This window comes from Grus americana, chromosome 7 (assembly GCF_028858705.1).
Source record: "Grus americana isolate bGruAme1 chromosome 7, bGruAme1.mat, whole genome shotgun sequence".
In the NCBI taxonomy this organism is placed as follows: Eukaryota; Metazoa; Chordata; class Aves; order Gruiformes; family Gruidae; genus Grus; species Grus americana.
Genome location: NC_072858.1, coordinates 41,111,847 through 41,125,717, shown reverse-complemented (window position 1 = coordinate 41,125,717; position 13,871 = coordinate 41,111,847). Strand labels below are relative to the sequence as shown.

At 46.8% G+C, this 13,871-nt stretch overlaps 1 protein-coding gene across 1 annotated transcript in view; it reads right to left on the bottom strand.

Moving 5' to 3' along the window:
• Positions 1-13,458, bottom strand: part of PTEN (phosphatase and tensin homolog) — a 51,319-nt gene extending 37,861 nt beyond the window's left edge. Inside the window, exons 1-3 of the mRNA XM_054831967.1 lie at positions 13,440-13,458; positions 13,213-13,336; positions 11,450-12,105 (exon numbers count right to left, since the gene is read on the bottom strand). Of these exons, the coding sequence (XP_054687942.1) occupies positions 11,450-12,105; positions 13,213-13,336; positions 13,440-13,458 (799 nt within the window). The remainder of the gene's footprint in view (positions 1-11,449; positions 12,106-13,212; positions 13,337-13,439) is intronic.
• Positions 13,459-13,871: the final 413 nt, after the last annotated feature.

Sequence of the window (13,871 nt, the reverse complement as noted above, 5' to 3'; positions counted from 1 at the left end):
CCAACAATTTGCTAAGTTACCTTTTTCCACAAGGAAAAAGCGATGCTTCATCAATACTGAAGACATACCAAAGCAAATAATCCACACGCCACTTCAGAAACACCTTTGCTCTAATGCTGTTCATAGTTGTAACAAAACACTGTTCTTAAAGCCTGAAATCATTCCCACATGCTAAAGATGATAGTCTTTCCAGTTGCTATGAGGAAAATCCTGTATCATTATGCAAATCAGCAGTTATAATCACTTTCAAAAATAGCTGTCTATATATTCACATCATGCCAAGATCAAATTAAAGAATATGCAGTATACACTTTGAATTTTACATACATATAGATAAAAAAGCAAATTACTCGTGTTGGTCCTATAACCGATTCTGCTCACAAATTCAGCCTTCTTCCTAATAGTGGAAGGTGGCCAAAAAAGCATACCGAAATATTTACCAATTCTTAAGTTCTTAAGCAGCCACAAGAAAGTTGCAAAAATAGACAGCTAAAGCCTTTCCTGCAATGATCAACATTCCCAATTAATATCTAGAACGTGAGCCATCAGAATTTCTAAGTAATTTTATGAAGTCCTATTTCAAAGTATTTAATCCCTTATCCTCTCTCTGCTCACGAAGGCGGCTGCAACAGAAAAACAGAAAGCAAATGACCTAATCTTCCTATTTTATAAGCATGCTAGAGCATGCAGTGCTTAAGAATTTACATATGGCTTTACTTTTTAAACCCAACACTGACAACAGATTTTAAATCAACACACAAATAAAAAACAACTTTAAAACTATTAGCTTTTTACAATCAAAGGCTTCAGGAAGATCTACCAGGCATTAGACTTCATGTTTCTTTAAAAAAGGAAATTTAAAAGAAGCTGAGTGTTCCTGAAGCTGTGAATGCAGATCACTGTTTAAGTCATGCTTTGGAGCTAGAAAACTTACTGCAAAACCTGAACCCGACACCTGCAAATAAAAGGACACCAGTTGATTTTTCCCCGACCCTCAGTTTCCAGCCAAATATGAATCTTATTTAACAAAGAACAGATTTAAACTGGTGAATCCGTGGCCTGAAAAAAAACTTCACAACTGCCAGGAATGCAAATTTTTACTTCCAGTTCAGGCAAGCAAGGCATGCACTCGCTTTAATCCGCTCCTAAACAGCCCACTCCTCATTCGCGCGCAAGCTGCTGTCAGTTTTGCTCCACTATGCATCACCCATCACCCTCCCGGCTGCGGAGAGCTGCAGTGCAAAGGAAACCAGCCTCTAGCACAGGGTGGCCAAGCTGTCAACTGCTAAGTCCCATCTGATAGCGACACCAAAGAGCAGAGGAACAACGTGACTTTGAAGTCTCCGAAAGTTGCTTTGTTGTCTCAATTTGTCTGCAATTTTCAGGAACTCTGACTTCAGTAACCATGCAACGTGGTCTAACAGCGCATCTGGCCCTACCAGCTATAAAATGTTAGCGTGCTAACCTCAAGCCCTGTAACTCCAGCTTAAACAAGTCTGTATAGCAACGGCAAGAAAAGAGAACTGCTCTTGCTGTTCAACAGCTTGACAGCCTGAAGCTACAGGGGGAGTGTTACGAGAAGTGTCCACACTCCATCCTCAAACAGATTTAAGAGTCCTGACAAATGGCCAAGCTCTTATTAGTGCCATTTTCTTGACAGCATCCCTACCCAAAAAAAAAAGACACAGGAAAATATACCCAGTCAAAACTAGAAAAGTTTCCTAGCATATATACTGTTTAGACTGTACACGTGCATACCTTTTTTTTTGTTTAATAGGCAGCACTTCCATTAGCCAGCATAAAATAAGGAATAAGTTTACTATTTTTCTATGAGTGTGGATAATCAGGAAGTACAGAGGAAATGAACAGGAAGAAAGTTCTTCAGAGCAAAGGAGGATTCCTTGTAGCCAGCCAGCTGCACTTGCCAACTCTACCATCTGTGCCTTAAAGAACGAGAAAAGAGACCAACTCAGATGTGGCCGAGAGAAACATTTTATAATTTAGAAGAAATGCATTTAACCCCTTAATGCTCAATATTTGAACTACAACCTTTTTTTTTCTTCTTCTTCTCTTTTTTTAATCTTTTAGCTTGTAACTTAAATGCAGCAACCCAGACAAGGAACAATGAAACCGCAGCTCCTTTGTATGTGGGAGGCAAACCTGTCCAGATGAGGTCACGGGTCTGACAACAGGTCTGGAGGAGAACTCAAATTCCCGCAGTGCAAAGACGTAAATCAGAAGATGCTTGAAGATGATACTGCCAGGTTGTCTCAGGAACCAGCTGCATTCTCAACTCACTTCCATCTCACAGAGGGGCTTTTGGACCTGCTCGCTGTATTGCATTTGGGAAGTACTCCCAGAGCAAGAGTCTCTCCCTTCATCTGTGAGGTCTATGAAATGTGTCCTGGAGCTCTCAGCCACATGGAGCCTTTGCTCAACAGCTAATAGGATCAGGAAGATTGGAAAAACAAACCACATATAATCTACATAATAAGCAGACACCACTTCTTTTGCAAAACACAGTTATCAACCTCGCATACCTCACAGCATAAATACAAAAAAATGGTAGGAGAGAATCATGAAAGAAGATGATATCTGCTCTACAGAAGAGCTTGTTCTGACAAAGACTGAGAAAAAGATGCCTTAAACTTCCATTTCAGCATGGTTTGGAATCACAAATAAAGACAGGAAAGCACACAGATGATAGTAAAGGAAACATGAACTTGTTGTGAAGAGCTGCAAATCCCTCTAAAACAGTTGATGATATTACAGGACACAAAAAAGCTACTCTTCCCATCAAGAAAAAGCCAAGAGCAAATAGGAGCATATCAAGGGATACAACATCACACTGTATTATTTGTATAAAACTTGATAAAAAGAACTCTTCAGCTGAGGAGTCAAAAGATTGGCCCTCAACTCTAAGCCCAGCACCGAACCAAACCCTACAATCCCAACAAGTTTCTAGAGGTGAAAACATGCGGAGGTTGAGTTAAGAAGGCTTTTTGTTTCTGCTCATGCTTTGGAAGAAGCCTCATCCCATTTTTTCATACCTGTCCTGGCATCCCCACTAGCTGCAGCAGCACTCAGCAGCCCGAGGCCAGTGGCAAAGGACCAGGGTAGGCACGAGGCTGAGCAGATGTCCTCAAGGTCACACGTCTACTGAGAGGATCTTCTCAGTAGGAGGCAACATACCTGAGAAGCTTCACTGTCACACCTCAGTTTGAGATTTCCAAAGTGACAAATTTACCTATTTTAACCCACGAACCAAATTCAACATGAACTCTTCCAAGACAGAGTACGGGACCTCCCTGGTACGTGTTCTCAGAACACTAGCACACTTTGCAGGATCTCCTTTAAAGACGCACCGATGTGTACTTAAGCATATCCTAACCTCAAACACCCACAGAAAAATACAAGAATTTTATTCAGTAAAAAGAAGTCAGCACAGAGAGTCACTACTTTGATATTTACTGACAGGAAGTGAAAAATGGCTTGGTCTCAACTTTCTGCAAGTCTGAAAGGACATCCAAAATTTTTAGAGACAAGGGAATTTAGAATAGCTTTGGGACTGGAGGACAAATATGCCACACTAAAAAGCTTTATAAGCTCCAAAATTAGGATTTGTATGAATTTATCAAACCTTAATTTGGGGGCGGGGGTGGCGATCCAAGAGAACATACAGGCAAGCAGCAAAACAAGACATAAGGCCATCCTAACAAACTGTTTCTCAACCAACGAGCCCCGAGTAGATAATATTAATCTCGTTCTAATGAGATCTAGCATTTTCCTCCTCGAAATGTTAGTACAAAAAAAGGACATTACTTCTCTAACTCACCCACACAAGAAATTAAAGAACAGAAAACACACAACTGCTTCCAATTCTAGCCCGATATATACCCAGGCAATGCAATGAATTAAGCAGAGGCCTCTAAGAAAATTAATCATGCAATTAAAAGCTATTATACTACAGCTCCACAAAGGCAGAATTAAGTTTATAAAGACATTTCTTAAGCACTTCACTACAAAAAAATGGATATTAAGCAGTTTTTATGCACTGCTGCACGTTGGGGCTGTGAAGCTGGGACTTCATCTTTAAAGGGAACAATGCCAGCTTTTGCAATAGTCATCATCCCAAACACAGAGCAGTTGAGTTTAATTTTTTAGCTGCACAGTCAATTACCATTCGAATCGCAGAGCCCACTACTTTAGCTACATTGCCTAAAAATCATTATTAAGATAACCTAGACCTATGCAGCATGATACATGGTCTAATTGCATGATTATTTACTTCCATTCTACAAAACTTTTTTTTTTCAGGGCCTCATAGGCGAGACAGTAAACGAGGCTGATGATGATACGAGCAAAGAGGATGCTAGCTTGAATTAGAAACTGGAACAAGGATTTGTTTACATCTGAAATATCAACCTGCGAGTAAGATACATTCAAAAACTAACAGCAATCTCTGAACCCAAAGTAGAGTCAACCACCCACAAAGCATTCGTGTTTCAGAAGAGATCTTGCTCTACAGGGCCACTTATGAATGTTCCCATATTTTAAAATAAATTCTCTTTTTGCAGTTCGGAAATCACCATCCCAGTAACTCTCACAAACACACAAACTTGCACAGCTCTAATCCCAAAAACCTTCACAGAAGTGCCAAATCAAAGGAGCCCACAACTGCCCCAGTATTTAAGATGAGGCATCAGGCACATCCAGCAATCGCTACTCACAACTCCAGGCTATATCCCATTTTCCCCCTTGAAAAAGCCATGCAATAATTAACCTTCAATATCCACCCTACATTAGGCACAGTAAATGAATCCCAATCACATGTAGCTCCGAGTTCCAGATTACTTGCTGGGTACTCGAACTAGAAAGGAGGTGGGCTTTAAAAGGGAGTTAGTTATGACTAACAACAGCAACTTTGGTCCGTAATGTAATTAAGGGATTTGACAGCTCAACTGCCTATTCCCTCCCTTTTCTTCCAGTTTGTTAGAACACAACTATTGTCCCTTAAATCATTACACAAGAACCATTTTCTTGTTTAAACACGTTGTAAGGGAAGACTTGAGGCTATGGTACCAGGGGTATAATTTGTCAGCTTATACTGTATTAATGCAGCAACAACATTAATCCCTTAAAAATATCATTTCATTTAAGAAACTATTCAGAGATTCACAACTGGCAAAAAGCAACTCGGTAGACAGAAACTTTATAGATAACATTTCAACTTTGTATTTATTACATTCTGAAGTTTAGTTTTGGCATGGTTTTACGTTTTTTAGCACAGGGGTTTTTAACATAATGCGTTAATAAAACACATTCAGTCATATTCTTACTGAACAAAATGTATCAATTGCTTCCACAACAACAAAGAGGATTTAGGTGTCCAAATCATCCTACAAGTTAGAAAATGGAAAATAGTAATTTCTGGAAGAAAATTAGAAAATTCTGTACTCCTCTACACAGTGTTTTAACATGTCATTTAGCCAATACTAGCTTTCTCTACAGCAGTCACTGTACTTCAAAACCATTCGGTAATAAAAAACCAGTTCTTAAATGGAATGTATTAAGCACTGGATAGCACAGGAAGAACACATTCCTGTCCCAAAGAAATCTGGTGATCGCCAGCCTAGCAGCCATCAAGAGCCAACCAATCTTTCCGCGTGTATTATACTGCGGCAATAATAGCCATTTCAAGCGTTGCATAAGCTCCACACTCTAGGCTATATCCCTTCTCTAAACATGCCGTAACCATCTCATAAAGTCAGTGGAAGTCACATGTAATTATCTTGAGGACAGAAGGGCCTTCCTGACTAGCACAAGTTCCTAGAAAGATGCACTTTTAAAATCCATCAACCTTCTTCAAGGCTCAAGTTGGACCTAGTGTTGATGCATGGCGAACCCATTACACCGAGAGCTAAACCAAGAGCTTAACAGGCGGGATTTTCAGAAGCCCTCAATGCTGACCTAACCGTCCTCAAAGTCACTGACCAGCCTCAACAAAGATAATTTCTCAAGGGGCTCAAGTGCCAACACCTCATTGGTCTTATTGTAAGGGATAAAGAAAATGAACGTGGATTTTTCCTTAAAAAAAGAAATGCTCAAAACCAGTACCAGTCCTAGTAAAGCTTGCACTTTATTCAGTGTTACCCTTTTAATGTTTAACGGCAAAGCTTTGGATGTTCTGAAAATTACACACACTTAACTAAGCTTACAATCAGATTTCAGTGAAGATTAGCTTCAGTTGTGTTTTTTCTAAAACGTCACCGTTTAAGAAATTTTCATAAGGTGTCCACATTAGCTGTACTCATTTCTTTCCCCACCTTGAGAAGAACATAAAGCCATCACTTCATCAGCAGAGCTACGTGAAACCAAGAATCGGTTTACAGCTTTCGCCGATTTAAAAGTGTGCACAAGCAGTTATTTTTTAACTTCATGTTTAGCTTGTGCAAACAGCAATGCTGCACATTGATTAAAAATTTCTGATGATGCAAGATCAAGTAGTTTATTAGGAAGCCTGCACTACATTTAAGCAAGCGCAAAGAGATGAGCTGTAATTTGTCAAGTGTCTTTTAAGTCCCTTTCTAAGGAACTGCAGTCAAAAAGCAGGGCAGAAGGGGGCTGGGGTTGCTCTGAATGGATGTGGCGAGGGTTGCACAACGGAGCACTTACTCAAACGGTGGGGGTTCTGTGCGTAGGCTTCAGCTGTCAAACACTGCTATCCACAAATACGCACGTACTATGGCAATATGTCAAGGGGGGGGGTTAGGTTGTGAGGAAAAGTGATCCAGCACGTCTCTAACCCCAGAAGAGAAAATGCATGAACACGCTTGCACCTATCACCACCTTGCTCTATCTGGACAATTCAAAAGTCTTTATCCTGGGTAAGTGCAGAGAGGCCAATTTTCCAAGGATCAAATACATCCTGACATACAGCAAGCAAGCAGGTAAGAGAATCAAACTCTGAGAAGTCCCCAGCTGGTACCGTTTTGCCGCTGTCTATTCAAACAGACTTCTTGGATGAATCCAGACCAAAACTGGCACTACTCTTCTTGTCCAAAACCCAAGATCGTCCCAGGCTCCAGAAGCAAAACGAGTCTGTCGGGCTCTTAACACTGCTAAGTAACATGGTTTACTCCGAAACAAAGAAATACTTTTCCACCAATAAAATGCGTTGCCAGTTGGTTTCTTCTAGTTTCTTCTAAACCCTTACCAGCCCTTACTGCCCTTGTGCGCAAGAAAAACTTGTTACAAAACATCTAACAAACTTCAATTTTAAAATGAAACCAAATATTTTAAACGAATAGCATTTCCAACTTGGGCTCTATTTTTAAATGCAGTATGTACCTCATGCCACTAATTCATTTTTTTCCTGGAAGCTGAGCCATTTTGAGTGAAGTCACGTAATTTAAACTTTCATTAAAAATGCAAAGAGCTTTAGGACTGCAAATAGCATAAAGCAATACGATATTCTAAGAAGCTTCCACTCATAATTTTAGTGTTCTACGAGACCTAGCATTATATGAGACAAACTACATGCGAGACTTGTAAATAAACTGCACCCAACATCTCATCTTTACTGAATATTGCTGCAGTTTATACAGCTATGTAGGTCACAAGCTACACATGCTTCAATTAAGGATGAGGGTAGGCAGGCTCCATCCTATGCTCAAGCTAGATGGCCATTTTCATGCATTACAGAAGGCCTGGAAATACGAGACAAAGTTTAACCAACGCTATAATGGGCACAAGAGCAGTTACATGATTTTTTCCACTTTAGTCTTAAATAGTTAAGCCATTTGCTAAACTCCGTTACGCATAGACCTCTTAAGACACAGGCAATCAATGCAATGTGCAAGACTTGCATGCAAGCATTCTCTCTTCGCTGTTCCCTGCTGTAAAATGGTCAACGACTGAGCTGCATAATTTCAGAGATACCAAAGATTATAGTGCCTCAGAAAATACGCTGGTCATTGCATCATAAAGAAATGCAGCCATCTTAGAAGAAAGTAATGAATCCAAACTTTCCTTCTCATCCATTTGCACCAAAAGGTATCCAGTATCATAGAAATAGAAACCCAAATAAATCAGGAGGAAATACAGTACCTGAAATAAAGTATTAAAAAGCTGACAATGTCTCGACCTCTAAAACCCTTTCCTCTTCTAATTTCAAATTATTTTTTTTTCCAAGAGGAGCAGAAAAAGATTGTTCAGAGAGAAAAGAATATTTGATTAGATGAAAAGTAACGTCAGTATTTTTGAAAGACACTTGTTTCATGATTAGCACACAGGACTCTCTTCATATTGTGTACGTAAAGCTACTGATTTTGAGAAGTCACTATTTCCCTTTCCTAAAATCCTACATTATCCACACAAGAAGAATTCTTAACCAACTCGTCAGGAACTGAGAGTCCCAAGCATGACGCATTCTATCATACACACATCTACGCTGATTTTAAAAGGATCTGACACAGCCCAACAGAGAAAAAAGAAAGAAAAAAAAAAGTGTCCTCAAAAGGGACTTTGGCACTCCAGCGCCTAACCCAGCCTGCCATCTGGCACTCAGGTATTCCCTGCAACGCCTTGGGAGAATCTGCCCTGACTGAAACATAAAGACTGCAAGTCTTTGTCTGCCTGGGACACTGAGACACAAACCCTCCCTCAGAGATAGGTAGAAGAAAAGAGGGACCACAGAATCTAGGCTGCAGATCAAGCACCTCACCTGGATTCACTGTAGATTCATTTTACCCTCCACCTCCAAAGCCCAGGCAGTAATCACCAGCTACTGAGTGTTTTGGAACCACCACTGAACTACTCATACAGAAATACCTACTGCAGGAGGAATTCACACCTCTGTTTCCCATATCCCGGCTAAATGCCCAAATCACTGCTATCCAACTCAGGGCTATCTCTTTCAGCTTGACAGAAGCAGCTACCCTGAAATAACCAGTGATCTGTAACACAGGACACTGCACAGATACGGATGTGCAGAGATGCAAAGCTAACCAACAGCAGAAATGCAGATGGTAGCTTGGTTCGGTCTCAAAATTTTAAGCTCCAGCACATGGCGAGAAGTACCTTTGAGAACTTAAACCCTGGTCCTCCCACCATGCATCGCACGCCTTCCCGAACAGCTCACATTTCAAGTTTTCTCTTTCTTCATCTAACATCGCATGGTTGGAGAGCTAACTCCCAGCTTGGTCCTCCGTCTATGTGTCTAAGAAATAAATAGGTTATTTTCCAGCTACCAGGTACGATGAGCAACAATTCCATCAAAGCCCTGCAAAAAGAACATCTCCAAGAAGCCTTGCACAAAGTGATAAAAAATTAAACTTTCACTTCTGCAGCAACATCAGCCTTCAAGCAAAGCCATTATACTCCACAGGCAGCAGTCTTCATTAATTATCTGTTCAAAATGTGCAGCTACAAAAAAAAAAAAAAAGGACTGTGAGTATAAGCTTCTTCCAAAGATATTTTTGCAATCACGAAAAAAATACTTTTTCTATAAGTTTCATTACAGAATTGCAGCAAGCCACTCCTTTTAGAAAAAACTAGTCTAAGTCCAGTGTTCAGTGGCCTACTTCTAATGCAAAATTCTAAGAATAAAATTAACCAGACGAAAAAGTAAAAAATAAGCAATAAACTCAATTTAGCATACCATCAGCAACCTTGAGTAAGAAAATCCAGGTTCAACATTCACCAGTTTTCTCACCGGGAGCAGGTGACTAGTTAAAAAGATTTGCTTGCATCAAAAAATTTCTCCCTACCAATAGCACATCTGAAACACTAAACTCTTCAACTGCGAAGCCAAAACCTCATCGTTTTGCCACCACTTAACTCTTTTCATAATCCCGAAAGAGAATAAAAAAAAAAAAATCTAACTCAGACTTCTGTCGTTAAGTCAGCATTAAGTGCCGCGCTGGCCTATGTCAGCATTACAGCTGCCCTAGTCATAGGCCAGGAAAACAATCAAGCGCAAACGTCTAAAAATGCAAGCCTAAAGTTGTATTTTATCAGTACCGCGAACAGAATACAGGAATTACGTACGAGAGCTGCTGCCTTTTAACTAAAAGCTCAGCAGCCACCTGCTAAAGTAAAGAACCTTTCAGGCTGTTTTAAAGCCACCAAAATTTTAGGCCAAGGCTCGATGCAACAGCACGAGCTCTGCACTAGTTACAGCTGTTACCGGCTTTGATCCTGTCCAAGAACTGGATTTATTTGTAGCACTTGCTATGACACGAGTGTAATTGCTCCAAAAACCAATAAATTTCACCCTGACCCTGTTACAGAGCAGAAAGTGCCTTCTCTATAGGAGTAAGTCTAGCTCTGAATGCTACTGTCGATATTCATTTTCCTTAGGACAGTTCCAACTTTTAAGTGAGGTACTTGCTCCAAAATCTCTCAAACACAGCAACGATCTTTCCTCCACCAGAGAGAGACCATGCCCACAGCACAGCCCCTATATACCATTAACTCCACAAGGCATTCAAAGCTAACATCTGCCTGCCGCCGCAGCACATCTGTTCGAAAGGCCACCAAAACTATACACTAGCAACGCTTCTCTATGGTTTGACTCATTAGCCGTAACTGCATACTAATTACATACTCCAGAATTACACTCCTCACAATCCTCCTCGACGAGACTCAACGTGCTCTCGTTTGTAACACATCCTCGTGTTTACTGCACCTGAGATCACGCCAAAGCGCGGTTCATGCATTGCGTTTGGAAAAAAAGAGGCTTTTTTTTTAATTTGGAAGAAGCGATTACCACCTCTTGTCACCGAGAGCCTTGCTGCATTGTACGGCAACCGAGCACGAGCTCCGCCTTACTGAACGGATGAAAATCAGGGCAGAGGACACAGGCTTCGCCTCTCCTGCCGCGCAGACTGAAGCGACCTGAGTAAAGCCGTAGGCCTGCCACGATTATATTTGCAATTCAAGACGAGTTACTAAAAAAAAACCAAAAAATTAAAAAATAAAAAGGTTCTCTGGACGTGAGTCATGGCAGGACAAGCATATTTGCTATGTGAGCCGAAAAACCAACACAGCCAGAGATAAGCGGCAGACCCGCGTTGCTTCGGAGCTGGCAGAGGCTCCCCGGGCCGGGGGGTGGGGGGGGACACGGGGACAGCAGCTCCGCGACACGGGGGTGGCGGCAGGCAGGCAGGCAGGCTGCAATCGCCAAGGAGCGCTAACGTTAATCCTCGCCATCGCGGAGCTCCCGTTAATCCGCCCGGCTGCCGGGACCCGGCTCGGCGGCCGCCCGGACAAAAGGAGGCCGAGGCGGCAGGGGAGGGCGCGGCGGCCCGGGCGAGCCCCGGAGGCAGCCGGCGGCCTCCCGGCGGAGCGGCACCGGGAAGCGCGTTAGGTAACCGCCGCGCAGGTCTGATGCAATAGCTGTACGTGCAGCGCCCGGTGCCGGGCCCCGTCCCCGCCGGGAGGATACAGGTCAGGTCCAGGTCGAAGCCATCCTCCTGGTATCGCCTTTTGTTCCTGCTGACGATCTCTTTGATGATGGCGGTCATGTCTGGCAGCCGGGGGCCGCTCCGGGACAGCGCGCAGGGGCCGGGCGGCGGGGCGCGGGGCCGGGAGACGGCGGCGGGCCGGCGGCCGCCGGGCGGCCCCGGGCGCGGGGCCTGCTGCGCCGGCGGCTCAGCCCTAGGCGGGCCCGCCTCCCCCCGCGGCGGTGGCGGCGGCTCCCGGCGGCGGCGGCTGCCCCCTCCTCCTCCTCCTCCTGCCGCCGCTGCGCCGAGCGGGGCGGGAGCAGCGGCGGCGGCGGCCGAGCAGGGAGGGTCCGGAGCCGGGCCGAGTCCCTGAGGGTGCCGCCGCCGCCGCCGTCTTTGAGGCGAGCGAGGCGGAGGCGGAGAGAGCAGCTCTCCGGCGCTCCGGGCCCCAGCAATGGTGACAGCGGCGCGGGGCGCCCCCCCGGCCCGGCCCCGCTCCGCCCCGCTCCGCTCCCCGCCCGGGGCGGCGGCGGCGGTAGCGGCGGCGGGCCCGGAGCCGCGCGGTGGGGCCGCGCCGCCGGGCAGGCGGGCGGACACTCCGCGGCGGGGCGGCGGCAGCGGCGTCGGCTCCTCAGGGCGTACGGGCCGGCGGCGCGGCCTGGCTCATCCCCCCGGCCTGCTCCGCGCCCAGCAGCGCCGCGCCAGCGCTAGACTCCCATCATGGCTGCAGCTTCCGAGAGGGGAGGAAAGCTCCGCCCCGCCCCCTCCACCGCCTCCGCCACCCAGAGAAAGTAGTCCCCCACGAATCGGCGAGCCGTCTCCCCGTTCCCGCCGCCCCGCCGCCGCCGCCGCCTCCTTCGCCCCCGCCCGCCGTCCCGCCCGCCCCTCGCCGCGCCGCGCCTCCCCCCCCCCCCCGCGTCCCGCTGCTCCGCGGGGGCTCGCAGGCGGCGGGCGGAGGGATACGGGCTACGCGGTGAGACGTATCCTCCGCCGCGCCGAGCGGCGGTGCTGTGACCGGTCACGTGGGCGGCCCGCTGCGCTCGCTGCGGCCCCTCCCCCCCGCGGGCGGAAGCGGCCGGGGCCGGGCCGGGCGGAGCGGCCTGAACTCCGCCTCCCCCGCCTCCAGCGGGGCCAGCCCGGCCCGGCCCGCGGAGCTCCGCCTGCCCCGCCCGAGCCCTGCGGGGAGCGGGAGCCGGGCCCCCGCCTGCCCTGTGCGCTGCCGCGGCCTGCTGCCGCTCGGTGCCTGCGGCGGGCGAGAGGATGGGGCTCCCCCCCCCCTTCCCCAGTCAGGGTCGGGCCGTAGCGCGGGTCGGTGCCACAGCGGCTGCGCCCGCCCCGGCGAGGGGTCTGGGCCGGGCGGGGGGGGCCGCGCTTATGTAACCGGCGAGGGCGGGGGTGAGGGCCACGGCGCGGCCCCCGAGCCCCGCGGGGGGGTGGGTCAGCCCATCGCCGGGGGCCGCCTCCTCCTCGTCCTCCTCCCGCCGCCTCCGGGCCGCAGTTGTGCGGTTTAGCCTAAGGCTGAGCGGGCCGGGCTGGCTAGGAGCCGCTGCCCGCCGCGGTACGTGAGCGCCTGCTGCCCCCTGCAGCCGCCCGGGCCCGGGGGCGGGGGGGGGGAGCGGGGCCCTGGGCCACCTGCTGCTGCCCTCGGGGCCGCCGGCAACCGAGCCCGGCGTGGCAGTGCCCCCCGGGCCCGGGCGGGTGGTTCACCGGTGGCGGCCACGCTGCTTTGGAGGAGCTTTCCTTCCCTTCCTCCCCCAGTTATTACCCTGACGGGGGGAACAGCGCTGCCTCTAAATCTCCAAATCGGCCTTTAAATTCCTTTAGAACTTGAGCAGATAAATCGCATTGTACGAGGTTCTTCAGGCTCTGTGCCGACACCTGCTCTGAGTCTTTGGGAATTGCCGGTGTTCATGATTTGCAGGGAAATGACCATCAGGTGGCCTGTCGCAGCCTGAACGTCTGAATACGAGCGTTGGCTGCAGTCTTCGTTACCGGTTTCCGTCTTTCTCATAGCTTGGTATGGCACGTTTGGGGGGGTTGGTGTGATATTTTTAATATTTTTTTTTTCCTTTTGCACGCAGACGGGTGAAATTTTAGCCTATTCAGGTGATAGAAAACAAAATTTTAAGGCAGCTTGGAATGTATGACTTCTGTAAAGCATCAGGAATGGAATCTGCTGGAGATCAGCACCTCTCCCAACTGAAAGGGATCAGGACAGAGCTTGCTAGATAATACATTTGAAGAAACAGGGTTACTAGGCAAATAAATTTGTAAATTTGCCTTCCTCAAAAACACTGTCTTGTCTTCATTCTCTTGTAGGACAGTAAGTAATGTGAGGGATATCCCATGGAGGTCTAAGATAACATACCTTCGAAGGAAGCCTATTTAAAGGGAGTGAGTAGGCAGTTATTTGTTTTATAAAGG